This window comes from Jaculus jaculus, chromosome 8 (genome assembly GCF_020740685.1).
Source record: "Jaculus jaculus isolate mJacJac1 chromosome 8, mJacJac1.mat.Y.cur, whole genome shotgun sequence".
Lineage (NCBI taxonomy): Eukaryota > Metazoa > Chordata > Mammalia > Rodentia > Dipodidae > Jaculus > Jaculus jaculus.
This window is the reverse complement of record NC_059109.1, coordinates 71,397,204-71,419,549: the sequence shown is the minus strand read 5'-3', so window position 1 is coordinate 71,419,549 and position 22,346 is coordinate 71,397,204. Positions and strand designations below refer to the sequence as shown.

Here is a 22,346-nt window from a genome sequence, read left to right as displayed (position 1 = left end):
CGTGGCCCTTCTCTGATATACAACCCCATGGGTGAGATAGCCCTCCCTAACACACAACACACATGCACATGTGCGTACCACGGAGTCCCCAAACACAACCTCATCCTCACAACAGCCTCTGCTCTCAGAGTGGTGCAGTCATGGTGGGGAGCAGCCCAGGGCCTCTGAGCCCCATCAGAGCCCTTCTCTGCCTCTGGCCTTCACGTGATAACTTGGAGAATTCATAACCTGCCATCCTGTGGACAGCAGTAAAAGTCATTGCCCCCAGAGAAGAGTTTCAACTCGTCACAAGATATTTGTCCTTCAGACTTGTTCTTAGACTCCAAGGTGACTGCGACAGAGAACTCAGAAAGGATGAATCATCATGAAGACAGAGATGTCAAGCTGTTTACCTGCTTTCAGTTCCCCACTGGGCACATATAGGCCCAAGTGAAGAGCTGGTGCTTTTGAGCTAATACTGCCTTAGTCCTTGTTACACGCCTTGTTTGTGAGGGGAGTCGTTTCCTATTGAGTCAATAAGACAGATTTTCTGGACTAGGGTCTTTTGTTGAGAATATATAGGATACTAGGTTGCCTGCATGCTTATAGACTGAAGAAAAACTGAAAGAAGACAGGAGAAAAAGAAATAACTTCAAAACAGTAGATATTTGCAGTCATTTGTCATAAGTAGGAAAACATGAAGACACTTTCTGTCAGGAGGAGTAAGTTAATCTTTATTATTCAATACTTTTTAATACCTTGGTTTGGTAATGTGATTCAAAATTTTAAGAAGAAAAATTTCTACACCATTTTTTTTCTCAGCAATCACAGAGGCAACAAAAGTGACAATTAGCACAAAGCTGTCCTGGTTAGTGTGTTGTTTCCAACCTTCAGTGCTTCCCCAGTGGCTGACTTCTGACACAACACGCAGACACTGTCAAAGCACTTCCTGTAAGGAGGAGGGGAGTCCTGTATGAGAAGTCAGCTCATCTGGATTGATGTCTCAGGTCTTCCCCTAACTTCATGGTCCTCAGCTAATCCTTTGCCTTTGAGCTTCTGTATGAAGGAGCAGCCGCTGCAGGTCACAAAGGTGCTGGGAATCAACAAGAGAGAACTTGGACACAAGCCGTTCAGAATGGCTGAAACACTCTGAGTACAGCAATGACCAAATTCCAGAGCACAGGATCCGAGAAAGCTCAGCTGACCAGCATTAGGAGAAGAAGCTTGCTGAAGGAAAGCCAGACTCACTGCAGGTTTATGTCTGCATTTCTCTGGGTGTAATGTATTAATAGCACAAGTTATAGTGGGTGTATGCATGGCTATGAGAAATGAGCAGAGGAGACAAAGCCTGAAATTGTTAAATATATCACACGTTACTCTTCTCAGTGAATCAGAGGCCAACCATAGCCACACCACTGCAGTGTGGCATTTATCTATCAAAGTGCACTGGCACCTTTGGGTTACCCTCACAGGCAATGACAATTCGCCTAGTGCTTGCCCTTGCCCGATATCTACAGTTTGGGGCCGTGGAACTTCCTGTCTCTCTGCAATCTGTGACCTTTACCACGCCCTCATGACAGTTCATCTTGCCATTCTTGCACTGGATATCAGGGGTACTGCACATACTACGAATACTCCAGATGTCCTCATGGATGAAGGTGTTGAAACGTTTGCACTGGGAAGTCGTCATCTTCCGTCTCTGCATCATCATGTTGCAGTAACTGTCATTGCCACCTGTGTCCTGAGGGTCCACATGCTGCCGCAAGAACCGTTGGTACATGCGATCCTGGCCGTAGGAGGGTTGCACCAGCCCTAGCCCCAGCACAATCAGCAGCCAAACCAGGAGCAAGGACTGTGTCTTCTGTAGAGCCATCATTACTTTGAAAGTGCTTAAACAGAAAGTTGGGAACAGGAGAAAGGATGTGAATGGACAGAGTTGGTGACAATAGCAACTGAAATTTAAATTTCCTCAGCTCAATAGTCTTCTTTTCCTCCTTTATTTACTATCTACCTACTCTTCCATGCTCCCAACTCCCCCTTGCCCTTTTTCCCAGAAGTGAACAGCTTGCCAGCATGGACTTCTTTGAAAGCAAAGCCTTTCTCTTTGTTGGAAAGCAGGTAGTAGAGCCTGTACAATAAGTAAACGAAGAATTGATGGTGTGGTTGTTGTGAGGTCCAAGTATTTAAAAGGAAAGATAAATATGTACAATGCTGGAGTTGTCCTGTAATATAATTGCTTCATATGGACTTATGAGGATTGTTTAGTTTCTGAGAAACCCAAATTTCTAAAGTTGGGATAAACTCAGGTCAAAGAAAGTTTATCAAGTGTGATGGCACACATCTGCAATCCCAGAACACATGGGCTATGGTAGGAGGATCTGTGAAGGCCAGGCCAGAGCTAAGTACAGAATGAGTCCAGGACAGCCTGGACTAGATTAAGACACTACCTGAAAAAAAAAGTGGATATGGGGAGATTTCACAGCAGTTAGAGGTGCTTGCTTGCAGAGCCTTCCAGCTTAGATTCATTCCCTAGTACCAAAACTAGATACACAAAGTGGCCCATGCATCTGGAGTTTGTTTACTGTAGAAGAGTCCCTGATGTGCCAATAATCCTAACAGTGTAGTTGCTCAAACTTAGACCCCAGAACGTGGCATCATGGCCAACCTCTTCCTGAGACAGCCCCTAGCCCAGACCATTCTTCCCTCACTCCGGTTCATCTGAGCCGAGGGTAGGGCCCACCACCACATAAAAGTGCAAGGTTTCTGAGTTGCCTGACCTCTCCTGAACCTCTAGCTGCAGATGGTTTTCCTTGACTCCTCCCACCTGGGCCTAGCCAAGGGGAGAATCCCCTATGCCCAACCCCTACTTTCCACTGGGCTCTTTACCCACTTCTGTTCTCCACATAGCAGGAGTTCTTTGTACCTTCTTTTCTGGTCTTTCCATGGTTTCTCAGGCCCACCACATGTGCTCTCAAGCCGTGTGGATAGATTCATTCTGCTTTCCTTGGTTCTGTACGTCCCTCAATAAATATAATGATTTAATAATTATCCTTCTCAGCCTTATCTTATACAAGTTTTGATTAAAATTGTACACAAACCTAAAATTTTGGGTTCAAGGACTTTCCTGAACCCCTAACACCCCTACATTCACAACTACACTTTGCTTTTTCACACAGAGGCATAAACCTTGTGTCCTCTTCCTGCATCTATAGATTATAAGGCTGTCTGTGTTAGGTAGACAGGAAGGGAAGTGGTCCTGAGAGGAATGGAGCAGAAAGCCCATGCCTGATGTCCTTCTCTCCCTGAGACCAACAGACACAGCTTCCGAAGATGAACTTAGTACTCAGGTTTTAGCATTGGCTGAACAGTGTGCCATGGGCGGTTTTTCATTATCTCTCATTTAACAGTTTTTATTTACATAGTCTTAACCTTCTTATTTGTGACCAAAAATATGGGTTAGCAAGAAAACTAGAGACAGAGAACTCAATTATTGCCACGTTTCATAGCCATGATTTCCAGGGAACTCATGTGATCTTGGATAAACCAAGGATTGTTTACCTGCTGCTGTTTCCTGCTGGAGTGTCACCTTTAGCACAGCAAGGCTTATGTGATTAACCTTGAACCACAGTGCTTACTTTACATTAGACCTTCCATTTGCTTCTAATGATTAACTTCCATTTCTCCCCCAAGTCTTAGCTTTTTACTCATAAAATGGAAGCATTGCTAGATTTTAAACTCTGAAAGTCTTTGGTTCTCAGGAAGCACAGCAGAACCATTACCAGTTTCAACAGCAAAAATCCAGTGACATTAGAATTACAGGGACAAGGTTGTGTAAATTAATGTAATGGTAAAAGGTCCCAGCTGGAAGAAATAGACAATAGAGTGGTCTGTGGCCCAATTTTGCTGATATGCTAGATATTGTTAAACTAAGCTTACATATCATTATAATAATATACAGCAGTTTTGCCTATCGATAGCCAATTGTCCCTTGGACATTTAAGTCTCCCAAGTCTCAGTCTAACTAGATAAAGGAGTAACTTTTTTTATGATTGGCAGAATCTGTACATGAACTTTTTTAAAAAATTTGCTTTGATTGATTGATTTTTAAAATTTTTTTTGTTTATTTTTATTTATTTATTTGAAAGCAACAGACAGAGTGAAAGAGGCAGATATATATAGAGAGAGAATGGGCGCGCCAGGGCCTCTAGCCACTGCAAACGAACTCCAGATGCGTGTACCCCCTTGTACATCTGGCTAACATGGGTCCTGGGGAATCGAGCCTTGAACCCGGGTCCTTAGGCTTCACAGGCAAGTGCTTAACTGCTGAGCCATCTCTCCAGCCCTGTAAATTAACTTTTATCAAGTCACCTAAGGTTTTCTCAGTCTTAATATATTCTTGCCTAACACATTCAGAAACCAAATCCTGGCTGGCCCAACATGATCACCCATATCTAGCACCTGCCCCCTCCCTTACAACATCCTCACCCACTCATTTAGCCCTAAACTGCCCCCAAAGGCAAGTAAAGTCAAGCTGTGAAAAAGAACTGAAAGCCAGATGGTTTGTAGCAGATGTGAATCTGCCTAGGCCCTGGGCACCAAACCTTACTCATTTACCCACATTCCTACCTGTCAGCCAGTGGCATGGTCTTAATGTTCTTCAGACTCATTTTATCCTCTCTTATGCTAACCCCTTAGTCTTAAGCGTTGATGTTCTCATCTCCCCGATGGCAGTGTTCATACTTGAGACACATCAAACTTCACAGGCCAGGGAGTGAGCTTTACAGTTTATCTAACTATGGTGACAAGTGTTTTCCTCAACCGCCTTACCACTGTACATAATCTAGAGCATTATAGTTTCCATAGGGAAACCATAATGTCAGTGCTGTTCTGCCTTCATCTCCTTCACTTCTTCCATTCCGTTACTGCTAGTGGACCTTAATTTGACCTTGGAACGTGGCTCACTTTGCTTTAAAGGCACCCTATATTTTCTAAGGAAAAACAAAAACAGTAGTGAGGATTGAAAGGAAACTGTGCTAAAATTAGCACACTTTCTTTCCACTTAAAATGACATGCTTATAAAACTACTCCAAGAGCCCTTTTAGCAACTGGCCTATGATCTTTAGAGATTTTATCACAACTTAGGAATCCCTCCTAAACCTCCAACTACTTGCTCCTAGTTCTATTAATTCTCGATAACACATATAGGCTATCTCACAAGAAGCTTGTTTTTTTCTTAATTTTAGTTATTTTCTTTTCAATGTATGAGCTTTGGCCTGTGACCTCAAAGAGAAATAAGTGATTTCACTGAAATAGAGGAATTGCTAAAAATAGTATAGATATGAATAAATAAAACATTAGATTACCCAGGAGAAAGGACCTTTAATGTCTGGCAGCTTCTTTCCGAATGGAGATGGGTCTAATCGTTTGCTTCATGTGATAAATTCCAGCTGTTGAACTCAGAAACTCTGCCTGGTACTGTTTATATATAGTGCTCATACAAAGGGGTGGGATGGACAGGTCTAAGGACTGAAAGAGACCTTTAAACCAAGGGCACTACTTTTGGGAAAACAAGGTAGAGTCATTCACCTTTTTCCTGGGCATGATTGGATCAAATATTAACCTGTTTGCATGGATTAGAAATTTGTTCTGGGGAACAAAGTTTTACAAGTGTGGCCTTTTGTCCAAAGATGCTGTTTTCTGATTATCCAGCTCTTACCTTGCTCATGACAGAACTGAGGTCTTAGTGTTCTACAATGGGTGGATCCAGAAAATGCTATCTCTGATCTTTTTTTTTTTTTAAAGTACATATATTTTTATTGACAAGTTTTTTTTTAAAAAATTTTTATTAGCATTTTCCATGATTATAAAAAAAAATCCCATGTTAATTCCCTTCGTCCCCCCCCCCCCCCGACTTTCGCCTTTGAAATTCCATTCTCCCTATCTCTGATCTTAAGGTGAACTTTAACGACTACTTTGGAAGAAGTTGGAAGGGAAAGATATAGTTGTCCAATAGGATGCTTCTCAATATCTCTCTTCCTCCTCCTCCTCCTCCTTCTTTGTCTTCTTCTTCTTTTTTTTTTTTTTTTTTTTTTTTACAAAAAAATACTTTATTCATTTGAAAGAGAGAGAAAAATAGAAAGAGAGAGAGAGTGTGTATGGCTATGGGTATACCAGGGCCACCTGCCACTGAAAGTGAACTCCAGATACATGTGCAACTTTATGTAGGTACTGGGGAATTATGTAGGTATGGGGAACCCAGACCACCAGGCTTTGCAAGCAAGCACCTTTAACCACTGAGTCATTTACCTAATCCTATTCTTTCAATTTATTCACCTAATCTGATTTCATGAGAGGTTGCTCAACAGGTTGTCCCATGAATTGCCCAGAGCCAGGAGAGCATTTCTAGAGGTTATGTGGCAACTATTCACCATCAACTTCCTAACTGCTGACCCCAGAAATATTCTTGCTATATTTCCTGGGTTTCTTCTTTCTTTCATCATTAACTGTCCTTCTCTTTCTTGTAAATGAGTTGCAATATTGTTCACCTCCACCATCATGCAACATTGCTATTATTATCATTCACAAAGTGCATTCATTCTTACATAGAAACAGTGAGCTACAGTCCAGAGCTCATTCTACATGTCCTATAGCTTCAAATAGTAAGTAGCAACAGGATGCTAAGTGTTCACCAACATTAGCACTCACTCCATGAGTGACAGATCTGAAGAATGCTGTTCATTTCATAATCCTCAGTTTTTTGTTGTCTCCAAGTGTTCAACCTGCTCACAAGTAAGAAAGTGACAGCGAAGGAGAGGTTACTGCCACTGAAACAAGGACACTTGAAGTCATTATCCCAGTTAAAGTCATCAATATAGCTTTCCTTCTAAGAAGCGCTCATATATATGACTACATCTAACCATTCCCAGAACTGTGTGAAATTGTATTATGTGCATCTCCTTTGTATATGGGGAAACCCTGAGATCACATAGCTCATGAACCATGGGTCAAACTTCAAGCCCTTCAACTTGAAGGAGAAAATCTCCTTGTCTTTCCAGACTCAGCTTGGCCACATCCCCTCTGATGGCCTGACTAAACTTTCCCAATGTCATCCAGTCCCCAAAGGTGCTGGCAACTTCTGTATTGGTGGACTCACTGTGTCCAATACATATCCCTAATGAGACAAGCATGGATCAGTGGTCCCAAGCCATTGGGATTTCAGATATAGCCAGGTGTGTCTGCAAAGCTGGTGAGTGGGCCCGAAGGAAGTGTGTCTGTGTAAGAGGCTGTGATGGCCTGGGAGAGGATCCATCCTAGTAGAAGAACATGGTGGGAGCAGGAGGAAAGTACAAAGGCCATGGAGCTGCGTTGATGGAGCGTTCAGTGTGCATCTCAGCAGCTTCTGACTCAGCTTCTTTAGTCCTATGGAGAGAATGTTATAATAACAGCCTGGATATAAACCACTGTGAGACCCAGAAAGAAAGGTGGAAAGTAATTTCACAATAATTGTGCATTTATCTTTCACCTAGAGAGATGACGCAATAATTTAGTTGCTGTCAATGGATAGATTTTGCTCCAGAATTCTATGTAGACACTTATATATAAATTATATGTACATTTATTTTTGTTTATTTTTATTTATTTGAGAATGACAGAGACAGACACAGAGAGAGAGAGAGTGGCCTCTAGCCACTGCAAATGAACTCCAGATGCATGTGTCACCTTGTACATCTGGCTTATATGGGTCCTGGGGGATAGAGCCTTGAACTGGGGTCCTTAGGCTTCACAAGCAAGTGCTTAACCACTAAGCCATCTCTCCAGGTACATTTATTTTTTTTAAAAGTGTGAATAAGTTACCAGTGAAGTAATATGGGTGGAAACTGGGCAAAGTACATTTCTGCAAATAGGAACCCTGTCAGGAATATTTTGAATCAGCCAGGCATGGTGGTGCATGCCTTAAATCCTGGCACTTGGGAGGCAGAGGTAGGGGGATTGCCATGAGTTCGAGGTCATCCTGAGACTACATAGGGAATTTCCGGTCAGCCTGGGCTAAAGTGAAACCTCAGGGGCTGAGGAAAGAGGAATATTTTGAATCATGTCTAGACACAAGAAGTAGAACTTCAGGTGGCAACATCTGTGGGAAGGAAGAGGACACAGCATTTAGCATCTTCAGACTCTTGGCCAGCTTGGTCCTCTGTATGTTATTAATAGACCTCCCATTAGGAGCTTGAGTAGGAGAGGAGGAAACAAGCAGCCTCACAGGTGCAGTGAAGGTCTGACGTTCTGGGAGCTGCAGGAATGCTCAGAGAAGTCTGTGTGCTGATCTAGAGCTCTCATAATTTGAGTAAGATAGATCTGCTTTTACTCTAGGTTGATATTGGGCTGCTGATATCATTATTTGATTGCCTATTGATTAGATGGTATCTATGATAGAAGAATAATTCTCTTATTTATCTCCAAACACTTAGTAAAAAAAAAAAAAATAGAGGGGCCTAGTATTGGCTCAGTGGTTAGACATTTATTTGCTAAGCCTGCTGACCCAGGTTCAATGCCCTCATCACTCATACAAAACCAGATGAAAAACTTGGTATTGTCTGGCATTCTATGTGCAGTGGGTAAGGGACCCTTATCTGTATACACACACGCACACACACACACACACACACACACACACAGAAAGAGAGGGAGGGAGGGAGGAAGATTTTTTATAAATGGGCTGATACATAGACCTTCAAGCATTCTTATTATTCTTCATTGCTTCTTGGGACTCCACCAAATGATCTGTTGTTACAGCTCTAACCATTCAAACACTTCTAGCTTCTCTTAAAAGTTCATAGATGCAATTTGGTACCAGCTTTAACTAAAGCAGGCCTGATTCCAGGCAAAGCAGAATGCTTCCAAGGTACCCAGGAATGCTGAGAACTTACTGACAATTCTCAGAATTACACTATTTGGCCTTAACTGAGAGTATTGTAACTGGTTTCAGTGTAAAAATTTGTATCATGGTAAATGATTTAAATAATTTCCAGTACATCCTGTGGTACATGTATCACAATTTCTCTTAACAACAGGAGCAATGAGGAATCTGGAAGAGGACAAAATTCCCTCAATACTGATGCTCCAGGATATAGGAGTCCCTGGAAAGGAAGGGGTTGCCTCTGAATAGTACTCCCATACCCAAAGTTTCCAATGTTCAAAGCACAGAGAAGTAACAGGACATGGGTCCTCAGGGCGAATCCTCTACTCATGTCCAACAGAGCATACAGTGTGCAGTTGTACCTGCTTTACACTAAACACATCACCCACCTTTTCAGCATGTGTATGTGGCATGTATCAATGTGCGCATGTGTGCTCATATAGATGTTGGGGGCCAGAGGTAGATATCAGTTGCCTTTTTCCTGCTCTACACTTTATTTTTTGATGCAGAATATCTCAGTTGAACCCAGAACTCACTAATTTAGGTAACCAATTTGCCCTGGGAATCTCTGCCTCCTGGGACTAGGTCTGTTACAAATTTCAGGCATTTACATGAGTGCTTGGCTTTGAACTCCGGTCCTCATGAAAGTCTTAATGTTTATCTACTGAGAAATCTCCTCAGCACCTCACATAACTGTTTTAATAGAACCTGCAGAACTTAGGCCTTAAAAAGTGTATCTCTCTGGCTTAGCGGTTAAGCGCTTGCCTGTGAAGCCTAAGGACCCCGGTTCGAGGCTCGGTTCCCCAGGTCCCACGTTAGCCAGATGCACAAGGGGGCGCACGCGTCTGGAGTTCGTTTGCAGAGGCTGGAAGCCCTGGCGCGCCCATTCTCTCTCTCTCTCCCTCTCTCTGTCTTTCTCTCTGTGTCTGTTGCTCTCAAATAAATAAATAAATTTAAAAAAAAAAGTGTATCTCTCCATTGTTCTCCCAACATGAATTTATGCATTCATGAACCCACCATGGTTACAGATACCTACACATGACCTGCATACCTCTGACCCCATCAACATGTGACATGGGAGAAAGAGAAGGAATAAATGAACAAGACAAAAGAGCAAAGAAAGAACTATCTTGAAAGAGGAGGTTCCTCAGGGAATTGGGAGCAAGGTAGAGGGGACAAAAATGGATAAAAGGATGGAAACACAATCAAGTTACTATATATTTTTTTATTAAGGTTCTCAGTAAAGAAACAGTTTCCAGCCGGGTGTGGTGGTGCATGCCTTTAATTCCAGCACTTGGGAGGCAGAGGTAGGAGGATTGCTGTTGAGACTCCATAGTGAATTCCAGGTCAGCCTGGGCTAGAGTGAAACCTTACCTAAAAAAAAAAAAAAGAAAAAGAAAAAAGAAATAGCTTCCTATCACTCATTTGTTTGGTAAGAGACAGGTTTGTTGCAATACCCTGATTGCCTCAGCCATCCCCAGCAGAAACAGCAACCAACTGCCAAAGCAAGAAATGACTTATCAGTGTGCCAAAGCAGAGATTACCCGCCCTAACATACAACACACATGGACACACATGCACATGTGCACGCCACAGGGTCCCCAAGGACCACCTCATCTGAACAACAGCCTCTGCTCTCAGAGTTGTGCAGACAGGGTCCTTCTCTGCCTCTGGCCTGTACCCAACAACTTGGAGAATTCTTTATCTGCCTATGTAGCTGACAGGACTAAAGGCTAGTTTTTGTTGTTGTTGTTGTTTTGTTTTGAGCATGGCAAGGAGGTCATGTTGAAAACAGAAAGTAGGTTAAGTTTTGTATTTCATTAAGGTGCAGCTAAGTACTTACTCATTTGTCTTTCAAAATGCAACAAAGGGGCTGGAGAGATGGCTTAGTGGTTAAGCGCTTGCCTGTGAAGCCTAAGGACCCCGGTTCGAGGCTCGGTTCCCCAGGTCCCACGTTAGCCAGATGCACAAGGGGGTGCACGCGTCTGGAGTTCGTTTGCAGAGGCTGGAAGCCCTGGCGCGCCCATTCTCTCTCTCCCTCTATCTGTCTTTCTCTCTGTGTCTGTCGCTCTCAAATAAATAAATAAATAAATAAAAAGAAAAAAAATGCAACAAAGAATATTAGTATATGAGCAATTGACCTTACATTTTGGGGGTTACTGAGCTTCTAAGACCTTTATACATGCTAGGCAAGCACTCTACCACTGGCCATATTCTTAGCCCTAAACAGTATACTTTTTCAGTAATTTTAATACATATGGAGCAATTTAAAATAAAATACCATTTTTTCAAGTTTTATAAACTTGAAAGTCATTTCTCTTTTCAGAATACTGTTTGTCTATATTTCTCCTGCAAGCCAATATTGTCCATAAACACAGGAAACATGAAATTCTCCTTCCAAGGACTCTGGCGTCCGTGTACTTTCCTCCTATTTACACAGAGTATGTATGTTTGGTTCTGTCCTGAGGACTAATTGTAGAATTGGATGATAGAAGGCATAGACATATACTTTCAACAACTTTATAGTTGTAATATTTGGTGCCATAAATATAACATTTGTTCAGTAATGGAAGTAATGGCTAAGAAAGGAAACCTACAGGATAAAAAAAAAAAAAAGGCTTCACCTTGAGGAAACATAAACAAGATTGATTAAGGGAAAATGGGAACAAAGTCCTGAAGACATACTTGCATCTCCAAGGAAAGGCAACAATTCAACAATCATTTTCAATATTTGTGCCTATTTCCCCATCCCAGGTATTCTTTTGAGAAAAACTTTATATATTTGCTCCAATACAGATTATATAAAAAATAATGGGTACTGGCTGGCCTGCCTATACTGCTGGAGTAGATGTGACCAGTAGGTGTGATCACATAGAGCTATTCGCACTCCCCAGCCACAGCCCCAGGCATTGACGGCCACCCAGGATACAGGAGAGCACTCCCCCGCCCATACAACCCCAGCCCCCACTCACTGGGATTGGAAAACAGTTCTATTTGGGACTAACCTAATTCACTGGCCTGCCCACCTACACACACCATACTACTCCATAGTCCCTAAACTGAATAGAGCAGACCACTCAAAATCCTGCTCACCACACCCACACAGATACTGAACACACAGTGAGGAGCCTACTCATCTTTCATTGTGCCCAGCCTAAACCTGCGGATAGACCTCCATCCCACATTTGCATGGATCGAGGCTGACCACGCTCTGCAGAAACTGCTGTTGCTGCATTCTCAGCAAGACAAACAGACTGTCTGGAGATGAGCCAACCCCAAAGCAAAACAGGTAATGTAAGAAACCAAGGCAAGATTTCTAGGTAAGATGTAGGGAGGGATTTAAGCAAACTACACTCTTATTCCAATAAATGAAGGTGTATAGGTATTATTGGCCATGGTGGAGAACCAGGAGAGAACAAGAACTACCAGAAAGGAAGAAAACAACCGTAATCCCGCCAAAGTGTTTGTGGTCATGATCCACATGGATTCACAAACCTGCCTGGCCTGGCACCTTGCTGCAGGAGCAGAGACCAAACAAGGGAATTTTCCAACCACATCAGCCTCCTTGAAAAGTCAAGAAACCTGAGGGGAGACCCTACCTTGAAACACCAAAACCAGAACAAAATCACAGAACTAAAAATAGAATTCAATAAAGAAATAGAAATGCTGAAAAGAAACCTAATGGAAAACAAAAACAAAATAATTCATTTATAAAGCTCCCAAGAAAGCCTTACCAACAGAATGGATCATTTAAATAACAGGCTTGCAGACAAGATAGAGGAAGCAGCTATCTAGAGTCCAGAATCAATGACAAGCTCAAAAAAAAAAAAAAAAATGAATAGAATATAAAAGGGGGATGCCTTAAAAAGTCTCAATAGTCGGATCATGGGCATACAAGAAGGGGAAGAACTACAGACCAAGGCTACAAAGTAAATCTACAGTAATGTAGAAAAATAATTTCTGAATTTTACAAAAAGAGAGGTCCATCCAGGCATAGGAGGCTTACAGAATGCCACATAGACAGGACCAGAGAAGAAATTCCCTGTGGCACATTGTAGTTAATGCACTAAGCACAAAATATAAAGAAGATTAAAAATTGTGAAAGAGAAAAACAGGTTGCCACTTATAAGGATAAGCCTGTCAGAATTACAACTGATTTTTCAAGGAAAACTCAAAAAGCCAAAAGGACTTGGAGTGGACTATTTCAAAGCTTGGAAGACCATGCCTACAACCAAGAATACTATACCCAGCAAAATTATCCTGTTTTAGAAATGGTGAAAGAAACACATTTCATGATAAAGCCAGCATTATGAATAGATGAGCACTTAGCCAGCCTTACAGAGAATATTGGATGAAATACTTCACAATGAAAAGAAGAACAAACATACTCAAGAGGCAACAAGAGTAAAAAAAGAGAGAGAGAGAGAGAGAGAGAGAGAGAAAGGAAAAAAGAAAGAAACAAACAAACAATCAAAACCAGAACATGGGATAGAGAGATGGGTCATCAGATAAGGCATTTGTCTGCAAAGCCTAATGACATTGACATTGGTTCAGTTCCCCAGTACTCACATAAAACTAGATGCCCAAAGGTAGCACATGCATCTAGAGCTCAATTGCAGTGACTAAAGGCCCTGGTGCACCCATTCTCTCTCTCTCTCTCTCTCTCTCTCTCTCTCTCTCTCTCTCTCTCTCTCTCTTTCTCTGTGTGTGTGTGTTTACAAATAAATAAAAAATATTTTTAGAAACCTAGAGCAGATATGAAAGCAAAGATCAAGAATACACAATACTCCACAAAGCCTTCAACTTGGCAGAGATTAATTCAAACCTCTCAATTATAACTTTAAACATCTATGTACTCAACTTCCCAATCACATATTACAAGGCTGAATCATAAAGTGGTTCCATCCATTGGCTGTCTTCAAGAAACCCACTTAACCATTAAATATAAGCACTACATTAGGGTAAAAGGATGGAAAAAAATATCTTAAGCAAATGGAAATAGGAAACAAGCAGGTGTAACTTTACTAATATCTGACTTAAAAGTAATCAAAAAAAGATAAAGAGATCCACTTTAGAGCTCAACAGATGGCTTCATGATTAAGGTGCTTGCCTGTGAAGCCCAAGGACCCAATTTTAATTCCCCAGTACCCACATAAGCCAGATGTACAAGGTGGCACATATGTCTGGAGTTCATTTGTGGTGCCTGGAGGCCCTGGCATGCCCATTCTCTCTCTCTCTCTTTCTCTCTCTTTCTCTCACTGCCTCTTCCTCTCTCTCCCTCCCTCTATCAAATAAACAAATTAATTACTAAAATGAAATAAATCTACTTTATACTTACCAAAGAAGAATTTCACAAGAGGATATTCCACTCATAAACATATATGCACATAACTTATGTGAACCAAATTTTATAAAGCAAAACCTATTAGATATTAAATCAGAAATAAATCCCAACCCAATAAAAATGGATAACTTTATCACCAAAGTATCTTCAATAGATATATAACCTAAAAAGAAAATGGGTTTATAAAAACACTACAGATAAATAAACTTAACAGATAACTATAGAACATTCCACCCAAACCTTCTTGAAAACATGTTTTCCTCCTCATCAGCTCATGAACCTTCTCTCAAATATATCATATATTAGGACATAATGTAGGTCTCTATCAATTCAGGAAAATGGACATTAAGTCTTTGTATTATATCTGACCCCAATGCAAGTTAAAAACTTTGTTGTGGACAGGCATGATGGCGCATGCCTTTAGTCTCAGCACTCAAGAGGCAGAGGTAGGAGGATTGCTGTGACTTCGAGGCCACCCTGAGACTACATAGTGAGTTTCAGGTCTGCCTGAGCCAGAGTGAGACCCTACCTTGGAAAACAAACAAACAAAACTATTTTTGTGTATTTTCTGTAAGTTTGGTTTAATGCTCATATATTTATAATGCTGGCTTTTACCATTGAGAGGACTGTGCCCCTATCACAACTACTATTTAACACAGCATATAAAATCTTAGCTTGAGCAATAAGACAAGAGAAAGCTATACAAAGAATACAAATAAGAAAGGAAGAAGTCACATTACTCTTATTTGCAGATGATATGATTCTATATATAAAACCCCCAAAACTCCACTATAAACTTCCAGCACTGATGAACTCTTTCAGCAAAGTGACAAGATATACAATCAGCACACAAAAATCAAAACTTTCATATATACTAATGAAAAATGTATGGAGAAAGAAATCAGGAAAGCACTCCCATTTACAATAGCCACGAAAAAATTAAACACCTTGAAATAACCATAATTAAGGAAATGAAAGACCTCTACAATAAAATCATGAAAACACTGAAGAAAGAAACTGAGGAAGACACAAAAAAGGTGGAAAGACCTCCCATGCTCATGATCAGAATTAATGAGAAAATGACTATCCTACCAAAAGATTCATATAATGCAAACCAAAATTCTAGCACCATTCTTTATAGAAATAGAAAAAATTCATATGGTAGCATAAAAGGCCTCAAAGAGCTAAACATATCCTCACCAAAATGATTACTACTGGTGGCATCATCACAACCTGATTTCAAGATATACTACAAAGCCATAGTAATAAAAACAGCATGGTGGTGGCACAAAATGGATGTATACATATGTCAAAGGGATAGAATATAAGATACAAGTGTAAGTTCTACTAACTACAGCTGTCTTATGTTTGACAAAGAGGCCAAAAACACACACTAGAGAAAAGACAGTATTTTCAACAAATAATGCTGGAGAAACTGGATAACTACAAGTGGAAGAATGACTCTAGATCCTCTTCTCTCACGCTGCACAAAAATTAACTCCAAATGCATCATGGACCTCAATATAAGATGTAAAACTCTAAAACAACTGAAAGAAAAAGTAGGGATATATGCATAAGGAAAGACTTCCTGAATAAGACCACATTAGCCATGGATTTAGACAAACACTTGGCCATTGGGATCTCATAAAACTAAAAAGCCATTGCATAGCTAAGTGAACCACCAACAGAGTTAATAGACAACCCACAGAATGGGAAAAAATCCTCACCAGTTATAGGTCTGTCGGAGGTCTAATATGCACAAAGACAAAGAACTCAAGCAACTAAGCAATAGGGGCTGGAGAGATGGCTCAGTGGTTAAGGAGCTTGCCTGCAAAGCTTAAACACCTGGGTTTGATTCCCTAGTACCCACGTAAAGCCAGATGCACAAAGTGGCACATGTGTCTGGAGTTTGTTTGCAGTGGCTGGAGGCTCTGACATGCCCATTCTCTCTGTCTCTCTGTCTGTCTCACTCTGCTTGCAAATAAATAAATAAATAATCAATCAACTGACTCACTCAAAATATGGGACATGGAACTGAACAGAGTTCTCAGGAAGAAATACTGATGGCCAATAAATATCTAAGGAGATGTTCATAGCTGGATGTGGTGGTGCATGCCTTTAATCCCAGCACTCGGGAGGCAGAGGTAAGAGGATTGCTGTGACTTCGAGGCCACCCTGAGACTCCATAGTGAATTCCAGGTCAGCCTGGGCTAGAGTGAGACCCTACCTCAGAAAACAAAACAAAACAAAAAAAATAAATAAATAAATAAATAAAAATAAAAAATAAAAAGATGTTCAATATCTTAAGCAATCATGAACATGCAAACTAAAACTACCTTGAGATTCAACCTCTTTCTGGTCAGAGTATTTAACATCAAAAAGTAAATGAACTGGGCATGATGGTGCATGCCTTTAATCCCAGCACTACACTTGGAAGGCTGAGGTAGGAAGATTACTTTGAGTTTCAGGCCATCCTGAGACTACATAGTGAATTCCAAGTCAGCCTGGGCTAGACTGAGACCCTACCTTTAAAAAAAAAACGTCAAATAATGACCACAAATGCTGGTGAGAGTTTGGGGAAAGAGAAACCCTCCTCCCTTGTTGATGGGCATGCAAACATTATGCAACCACTATGGAAATCAATATGGAGGTTCCTCAAAAAGCTAAAAATAGATATGACATTATTTGACTCAGCAATACTACTCCTGGACATTTCTCCCAATGACACTACTTATTACTATAGAGTAACTTGCTCAGCTATGGCAATAGCTAGGAATTGGAATCAGGCCTGCCCATCAATGTATAATGAAGATGTGGCAAATATACACAATGGTATTTATTCTACTTAGATGTAAGAAAAAAATGAAATCATGAAATTTCTAGGTAAATGAACAGACCCATAAAAAATTAATATAGGCTGAAATAGACAAGTACTACATGTTCACTCTCATATGTAGATTCTAACAGAATAGTTTGATTTATTTACAAGTTAAGGTAAGCATCAGTACTATTGGTAAAGAAGCTAGAATGAGACTTGGAAAAAGGAGACTCTGGGATGGATGAGAGAAATGTGTACTTGACAGACATGTGGAGAAACACAATACAGGGGATGGAAGGGCCTGAGGCATACTGCAGTAAGGAAAGAAATAGAGGGCGAGATACACAACGGTAATGATGGTATGAATCAGTATTATTAAAACAAAAAAACAAAAAACAAAAACGACTTCTGGTTAAGATGGCAGCGTAGGTACCGCGCCAAAGCAGCCTAGGGGAGAAAAAACACCAAAAAAAAAAAAAAAAAACTCAACAAAATACACACTTTTACTAAAAAGTGAGGTGTATAGGAAATTGAAGCAGCAGCGGAGAAGTAGAAGAGTTCCAAATCATCCAGAGACCTCACAGGCTGGCAAAAGCGGCCCCGGCAACTCCACCAACCGTGGCGGCAGTGGCGCACCAGAAAGCCACCAGACTCGGCTCCAGCTGCAGGAAAAGCCAGGTGCGGGAGCTTCCCCTCACACCAGAGCTCTCCGCAACTCAGAAAAAGTGAAGGGAGAGCAGCAGTGAGCAACGGAGGAGCAGACCACAAGGTAGAAGAACATGTGGAACAGCGAGAGAACCAGAGCAGCTCCATCCCCTCCCCCACCACCTGAGCCCAGCTCCAGCAAATAGAGCAGCGCTCCAGGGATCCGGCCACGCCAACTTGAGCCAACAGCGGGACCCAAGCAGGAGCAGAGTTTGGCAGCAACATCAGCGGTTCCAGCACCAGTAACAATGGCCCCAGCAGCAGCAGATTCAGTAGGAGCAGCAGCGGCAGACCCAGCAGCAGCAGCTTCAGAGGCAGCAGTGGCAGATCCAGCAGCAGCAGCCTCAGTGGCAGCAGTAGCAGTGGACCCAGCAGCAGCAGCTTCAGCAGCAGCAGTGGCTCCAGCAGTGGCTCCAGGAGTGGCAGCTACAGCAGCAGCAGCAGAAGCAGCAGCAGTGACAGACCCAGCAGAGGCAGCTTTAGCAGCAGCAGTTCCAGCAGCGGGGATGCTGATCTGCAGGGCCACAGTTGCCAGGCTCAGTTTGCCCCACAGGAAAAGCCAGTGCCCACCTCCAGAAATCATAACAACAGCCCGACGACCCAGGCAGCAACTTGACTGAGACCAAACTCAACCAAGGTAACTGGGATTGTGCCAGGGAAGGGTCTCACTTGGTCACAAGCTGACTTGGATCCCTCATCAGACCAGAAATCTTAACCTCTTTGTTGATAGGGGATCTGGTTGTTATAATAACTACTCTGGCATACATACTTGGGGCTGTTTTTGATTGAATGGGTACAGTGTTTAGTTAACTTTAAAACGGACCTGTATTTTATTCCACTCAGCCTACTTGAGTACTCCCATAGCAGGGAAACTCAACCTCTAGGAGAACCTTTGTAGATACTCAGAGAGTCTTAAGAGCCACACCTAACACCTTAAGCTCTTACCCTGAAAATATATAACACCAAATCAATTGATACAGCTAAGAATACACAGCTATTTAGAAAATCCAAGCATTACCTTAATCCAAGATGCAAAAATATATACATTATAACACAAGAAACACTAACAAGCAAGATAATATAAATCCACCTAAAAGTATTAATACATCAGAAATGACCTCCAGTGAGAACGAGTTAGAGGAAATGCCTGAGAAAGATTTCAAAAGAATGATTGCAAATATGTTCAAAGAAGTCAGAGAACAAATCAAAGGATCCAAAAAGGAACTCAAAGAGGAAATCAAAGGAATCAAAGAAGATGCAGGACACCAATTTCATGATATAAAGAAGGCAATACAAGACATAAATAAGGAAATAGAAATAATAAAGAAAAACCAGTCAGAATTACTAGCAATGAAGAACACAACTAATGAAATTAAAAAAAAAAAAAAAAAACTCTGTAGAAAATCTCACCAGTAGAATGGATGGAGAGGACAGAATATCTAAGCCTGTAGAAAATCTCACCAGTAGAATGGATGAAGGAGAGGACAGAATATCTAAGCTAGAAGACCAGGTGGCAGATCTAATACAGTCCACCAAAGAGAAAGACAAACTTATAGAAAAGTATGAGTGGGATTTTCAAGATATTCAGGACACAATGGAAAGATCAAATATAAGAATTCAGGGCATAGTAGAAGGAGAAGAATTCCACTCCAAAGGCATAGTAGGCATCTTCAACAAAATCATAGAAGAAAATTTCCCCCAAATTGGGAAAGAGGTGCCAATGCCGATACAGGAAGCCTTTAGAACCCCAGCCAGACAAAACCTGGAAAGAACCTCTCCTCGCCATATTATAATCAAACTTCCAAACACACAAACCAAAGAAAAAATATTGAAAGCAGTTAGAGAGAAAAATCAAGTTAACTACAAAAGCAAGCCCATCAGGATTACAGCAGGTTATTCAACACAAACTTTTAAAGCCAGAAGGGCTTGGAATGATATATTCCAAGTTCTGAAAGATAACTACTGCCAACCAAGGTTACTTTATCCTGCAAAGCTATCCATTCAAATAGACGGAGAAATAAAGACATTCCATGACAAAAGCAGGTTAAAGGAGTGTTTGAAGACAAAACCAGCCCTACAGAAAATACTTGATAGAATCCTCCATGCTGAAGAAAAGGGAAAGCACACATATAAGGAACCTAGAAAAAACAAGCAATACTCAAATACTAGTCAACACAAGAGAGCACAGGTAGAACTGGAACCACAAAAAAAAAAAAAAAAAGGCAAACACGAATACACACCTTTCAATAATATCTCTTAATATCAACAGCCTCAATGCCCCAATGAAAAGACATAGGTTTGCAGACTGGGTTAAAAAGCAGGATCCTACAATTTGTTGTCTCCAAGAAACTAACCTTTATACAAAGGATAGACATTATCTTAGGGTGAAAGTTTGGAAGATGGTGTTTCAAGCAAATGGGCCTAGAAAACAAGCAGGGGTTGCTATCCTAATATCTGACAAGGTAGACTTTAGTCCAACGTTAGTCAAGAAAGATAAGGAAGGTCAATTTATATTGATTAAGGGCACACTCAAATAGGAGGACATTACAATGCTAAACATATATGCACCTAACATGGGGGATCCCAAATTCATCAAACAAACACTATTAGAACTAAGGTCACAGATAACACCAAGCACAGTGGTAGTGGGTGACTCTAACATCCCACTCTCATCAATTGACAGGTCATCCCGGGAATAAATAAGCAGAGAGGCATCTGGACTAAATGAGGTCATAGAAGGAATGAACCTAATAGATATATATAGGACATTTCATTCAAAGGCTGAATAATATGTATTCTTTTCAGCAGCACATAGAACATTCTCTAAAATAGACCATATATTAGGACACAAAGCAAATCTTAACAAATTCAGGAAAATTGAAATAATTCCTTGCATTCTATCTGACCACAATGGAATTAAACTACAAATCAGTAGCAAGAAAGGCTATAGAGCATACACAAAATCATGGAAACTAAACAATACATTACTAAATGATGAATGGGTCAATGAAGAAATCAAGAAGGAAACCAAAAAATGTATAGAGTCAAACAATAATGAGAACACAACATATCAAAATCTATAGGACACAATGAAGGCAGTTCTAAGAGGTAAATTTACAGCCGTAAGTGCCTATATTAAGAAATTAGAGGGCTGGAGAGATGGCTTAGTGGTTAAGCACTTGCCTGTGAAGCCTAAGGACCCCGGTTCGAGGCTCGGTTCCCCAGGTCCCACGTTAGCCAGATGCACAAGGGGGTGCACGCGTCTGGAGTTCGTTTGCAGGGGCTGGAAGCCCTGGTGCGCCCATTCTCTCTCCCTCTCCCTCTGTCTTTCTCTCTGTGTCTGTCGCTCTCAAATAAATAAATAAAAAATGAACAAAAAATATTAAAAAAAAAGAAATTAGAAAGGTCACAAGTAAATAACCTAATGCTTCACCTTAAAGCCTTGGAAAAAGAAGAACAAGGCAAACCAAAAATCAGTAGACAGGAAGAAATAATAAAGATTAGGGCAGAAATTAATGAAATAGAAACAAAAAGAACAATCCAAAGAATTAATGAAACAAAGAGTTGGTTCTTTGAAAAGATAAACAAGATTGATAAACCCTTAGCAAATCTGACCAAAAGAAAGAGAGAAGAGACACAAATTAATAAGAGATGAAAATGGTAACATCACAACAGATTCCAGAGAAATTAAAAAAATCATAGGGACATACTATAAAAGCATATACTCCACAAAGTATGAAAATCTGAAAGAAATGGATGCTTTCCTTGATTTATATGACCTACCTAAATTAAATAACAATGAGATTAATCACTTAAATAGACCTATAACAAACATGGAGATCTGAACAGTTATCAATAATCTCCCAACTAAAAAAAGCTCAGGCCCAGATGGATTCACTGCTGAATTTTACCAGACCTTCAGGGAAGAGCTAACACATTGCTTCTGAAGCTTTTCCAGGAAATAGAAAAAGAAGGGATTCTACCAAACTCCTTCTATGAGGCCAGCATCACCCTGATACCAAAACCAGGCAAAGATAGAACAAAAAAAGAAAATTACAGACCCATCTCCCTCATGAACATAGATGCCAAAATTCTCAACAAAATATTGGCAAACAGAATACAAGAGTATATCAAAAAGATCATTCACCCTGACCAAGTAGGCTTTATCCCAGAGATGCAGGGATGGTTCAACATACGCAAATCTATAAATGTGATACATTATACAAACGGGTTGAAGGACAAAAATCACATGATCATCTCATTGGATGCAGAGAAAGCATTTGACAAAATCCAACATCCCTTCATGATAAAAGTCCTACAGAGACTGGGAATAGAAGGAACATATCTCAATATAATAAAAGCTATTTATGACAAGCCTACAGCCAACATATTACTAAATGGGGAAAAACTGGAAGCTTTCGCACTAAAATCAGGAACAAGACAAGGGTGTCCACTGTCCCCCACTTTTATTTAATATAGTTTTGGAAGTTTGAGCCATAGCATAAAGGCAAGAGACACACATAAAAGGGACACAAATTGGAAAGGAAGAGATCAAGTTATCATTATTTGCAGATGACATGATTCTA

At 40.7% G+C, this 22,346-nt stretch overlaps 1 protein-coding gene across 1 annotated transcript; it reads right to left on the bottom strand.

The window, feature by feature from the left end:
* Positions 1-764: 764 nt before the first annotated feature.
* LOC123462928 (ribonuclease 4) lies at positions 765-5,462 on the bottom strand. The gene is made up of 2 exons (XM_045157298.1): positions 5,343-5,462; positions 765-1,868 (listed from the first exon to the last, which is right to left on the bottom strand). Exon 2 carries the CDS (start codon positions 1,853-1,855, stop codon positions 1,409-1,411), a length of 447 nt encoding a protein of 148 aa, XP_045013233.1. The 5' UTR covers positions 1,856-1,868; positions 5,343-5,462; the 3' UTR covers positions 765-1,408.
* Between the last annotated feature and the right edge of the window lie 16,884 nt (positions 5,463-22,346).